The 3,778-nt window shown below is 34.9% G+C and overlaps 1 protein-coding gene across 1 annotated transcript; it reads left to right on the top strand.

Moving 5' to 3' along the window:
- The first annotated feature begins 301 nt into the window (after positions 1-301).
- On the top strand, positions 302-2,129 carry LOC131639511 (thioredoxin-like protein Clot). The gene is made up of 2 exons (XM_058910002.1): positions 302-505; positions 1,716-2,129. The coding sequence occupies exons 1-2, from the start codon at positions 361-363 to the stop codon at positions 1,967-1,969; spliced, it is 399 nt and encodes a 132-aa protein (XP_058765985.1). The 5' UTR covers positions 302-360; the 3' UTR covers positions 1,970-2,129.
- The last annotated feature ends 1,649 nt before the right edge of the window (positions 2,130-3,778 follow it).

Genomic DNA, 3,778 nt, shown 5'->3' with positions numbered 1-3,778 from the left:
CACCATTATTAAAGCAAACTTTCTTCTCTTATATACTTTTAAAAAAGAAAAACTATTTGTAAATAAAATTTGTTATCAAGACAATTATTTGTAGATAAAGTTACTAAATAATTGTGAAGATACTATAAACAATTAGGTTAGGTACATTATTGATATCCTTCATCCTAATATCTAGATTTTTTAGTCCATGTACATAGTGTGTAATTCTAGTCCAGGTACATAACATACTTTTTCCATTTTAAAACTTTTTAAAAAATTTATAAAATATAAACTTTTTTATTTTATTTTATTATATAATACCCAAGCTACTTGGAAATTGGAATCATATTCTGCGATTGTGTTTATTTGCAGAACTGAAGAATGACTTTGAAGGTGCTAACCGCAACAGTATCGACCTTTGATTCCGTCTTTGAGAAGTTCCGATCAGAGGTTCCTCAACACAGAGCCAACCTCGTTCTCTTCTTGGCTGATAATGATCCTTCCACCTCTCTCAGCTGGTGCCCTGGTATTTTTCTTTTCTGATTTTGATTGTCTTTTCTGTGTATGTTTGTGGTTTAACCGGTTTAACCCAGATGAATCTTTTGAATGGTTTTTCTGTTTTGTTGTGAATTTTGATGTAAAAATTTGATTTTGATGCAAATAAGTTGATGAATTTTGATGGAAATATTTGTCAGTTTTTTTTATAACATAGCACTGTGTAGACAAATTGTTTGTGAAAATGCTGCATAAGAAAAATTGGATCTGGAAATTGATTTGGGTGATCGATATGTATATATAAAGAGAGTAAAAGATCAAATTGTTACTAGTGTATGTTTGGAATCTGAATGAATTTGTGGAAATCAAGGTGGCATGGTGGTTCTGTTGATGCTCTGAACTGTAATTTTTTGACAAGATCAGAGTAGGATAGTGTGATTTTGCCATATTCGTCGCGGAGCCAAACATGCACTAAGACTGGTTTTATTTTTGAAATGAAAAGTAAGCTATAAATAATATATTTTTACATGAAGTGTAACTTACCAAATTATCCATTGATGTTGTGTATAGAAGCTTTAGGGGCGATATACAACTATCACGTAGAAGAATTTGGACTGACCGCTGTTGTTCTATGATACAATGGGCTGTTTAGTCCCAAATGTTGTTGTCAAATAGCGAGTATAGTGACGTTATAGCACTATTGGAATTTTAACAATCTGCCAGCCGCGATTGACAACATTGTTATCCACGCACCAAATCTAGTTGTGCTGGATAGAGCGGACATAACGGAGTGTATTGAAAAATATTCAAGTTTGACTGCCTTAACGTAGAAGAATTTGGACTAACCGCCGCTATTGTTCTACGGTGCAATGCATTGTTTTGTACCAAATATTGTTGTCAAATAACGGCTATAATGACGCTATAATAGCACTATTGAAATTTTAACAATCTACTAAGCCCTCTTTCGGGAAATACTAAAGTTTGACCTTGAAAAGAGACAAGACTTAAATAGAGTTAATAAAGACTGATAAAAATGATGGTGTGTTTATAAAGATCTATGTGTATGTTTTAGCGAAGAAGAATTTCCGAAAATTGATGTTATTTGTTTCTGACTTATTTTGTTATTCACCTTTGGATGTTTTATATATTTGATTTGTAGTTTGAGAAGCATGATACTTCTTCCATTTATAAAAATCCATGATGGTATGTTTTTTATGATGTTCAAAACTTTGTCTTTTTAGACTGTGTGAGAGCTGAGCCAGTGATTCTCAAGAAGCTAGAGGCTTCACCTTATGAAATTGCACTTTTGAAAGCTTATGTTGGAGATAGACCAACATGGAGGAACCCACACCATCCATGGAGGGTGGATCCTAAGTTTAAGCTCACTGGTGTGCCAACGCTGATCCGTTGGGAGAATGATGCTGTCACAGGTCGCCTCGAGGATCATGAAGCTCATCGTGAGAACAAAATTGAAGCTCTTGTTGCCGACAAATGATTGCCTGCCTTTATGTTTCAGACAGTTTCTATCACCATGTAGTTTGAACTCTTTGTGATGTACTCTGTATATGGCTTTACTAGTAAAAGCATATGTACTCTGAATGATGAGTACTAATAATGGTCACAAGGAAATAAATGCTTGAATGATATTGCAGACAGTGATTGGTTATTTTTCGGTTTTATAGTTTCTCAGAAGCTCATATTAATATCAAAAATGTTGTTCGGATTCTAGAATCTATAACATGTTTCAAGTTTTTTGAACTTTAGAATCCAAATACTGCATATATCCATGAAAATTCTTCTCTTCCCCTCACTTTTGTATTTCTCGTTTAATTCCCAAATTATCCAAATTCGAAATCTTTGTAATGCCATGTTTTGTCATTAAATCTTGCACAAAAGTTTAGTATACAATACCTTTTATTCTTTGATTTTCTGCATGCTATTTTCTTCTTAAGTGTTACTGATATTGTTTGGATTATAGAATCCGAGAACATACCATACTACATGTCTTTAGACTTTAGATTTCATAAACCGAACAAGCACCATGATATGTGTTTATTAAAATGCATGGTGATTTGCTGATTCTTTGATTTATATGGGTTAATACCAAATTCGAGGATGGACTTGATGAGCCACAGATTCAGCTTTGTGAGCTTGAAGTGCTCATTCCCAAGGTTCAGACCGATGTATTTACTGGAGCTATGTCTGACACGTTGCTATTGTGCGTTTGCAAGAACCATGTGGCCAATAATATCTAGGAGAGATGTATAATATGTCTCTCCAATAATTTTTTTATGGTTTATTTTACATTCTTGTTTTATATTGCTTCTAGTTTAATTTATTATTTTTTTCAATTTTGCGATGGACCATTGGGAAATTATGAATAACAATAAGCAGATTATAAATTTGACTATCCCACACGAACAATGGTTTATTCATGCCATTCGAGATAATTGGTTGTACTTGTCATCACAGGTTTCAACATAGTTGATCATGACATTTTGGACATCTTTCTTGTTTTCTCTTGCCGCTGCTGGCAGGAGGATGTATTGGCTCTTAGAAATTCTTCCAGGAAAAGGGATACTTAGAAAGGAGAAGGTTATATTCTCTTGGAACAAGGTTATATTCTCTTGGAATAGTGGTGTTATATTCTCTAGGAGAAGTTTTTTGAATTGCAGGAGAAGGTTAAGCATGCCAACTCTTTGTAAGAGGATGCAAAGACTCATGACTCATAATTCTACTTGGTTGCCTAGGTAACTGAGCTGGAGGATGGTCTTAAGGAGGCGGAGAAGCGGTATCAGGATGCTTATGACGTTGTTACCAAGATGACTTGTCAGGCGGAGGAGGACTGAAGACTCTTCTATTATAGGCCGAGGCTTATGCCAAAGCCCGACGTTGTTACCAAGATGACTTGTCAGGCGGAGGAGGACTGAAGACTCTTCTATTATAGGCTGAGGCTTATGCCAAAGCCCTGGAAACTCTTGAAGACCAGGTCGTCGATCTGAAAGAGATGGTCAATGATTCCCTACATGCATAATGTACGCATTATACGACCAGGTAGTGAAGCAAGAGAGGAGGTTCTGTCCCAAAGCCATAATCTCAGCTGAGATGTTAAACCCATTTCAGGTTGCTTCTGGTGTGACTCTAGAAGGTGATATTGATGCCTCGGATCTGGGAGCTTATGCTTCATTTTTTTCTTTTCATATGTATTATTTTCATTTCCTACAATGCTTCCTAGGCTTTTGCGCCTTGGGTGTAACAAATATATATATATATATATATATATATATATATATATATATATATA

The sequence above is a fragment of the Vicia villosa genome, unplaced genomic scaffold (assembly GCF_029867415.1).
Source record: "Vicia villosa cultivar HV-30 ecotype Madison, WI unplaced genomic scaffold, Vvil1.0 ctg.002678F_1_1, whole genome shotgun sequence".
In the NCBI taxonomy this organism is placed as follows: domain Eukaryota; kingdom Viridiplantae; phylum Streptophyta; class Magnoliopsida; order Fabales; family Fabaceae; genus Vicia; species Vicia villosa.
This window is presented reverse-complemented; position numbering and strand designations above follow the sequence as displayed.

What these genes read in the sequence shown, in the direction of transcription:
- LOC131639511 (XM_058910002.1), top strand. Translation starts at nt 361, where the DNA reads ATGACTTTGAAGGTGCTAACCGCAACAGTATCGACCTTTGATTCCGTC. An exon ending in CTCTCTCAGCTGGTGCCCTG is followed by an intron (nt 506 to 1,715) that starts GTATTTTTCTTT and finishes TTGTCTTTTTAG; the next exon opens with ACTGTGTGAGAGCTGAGCCA.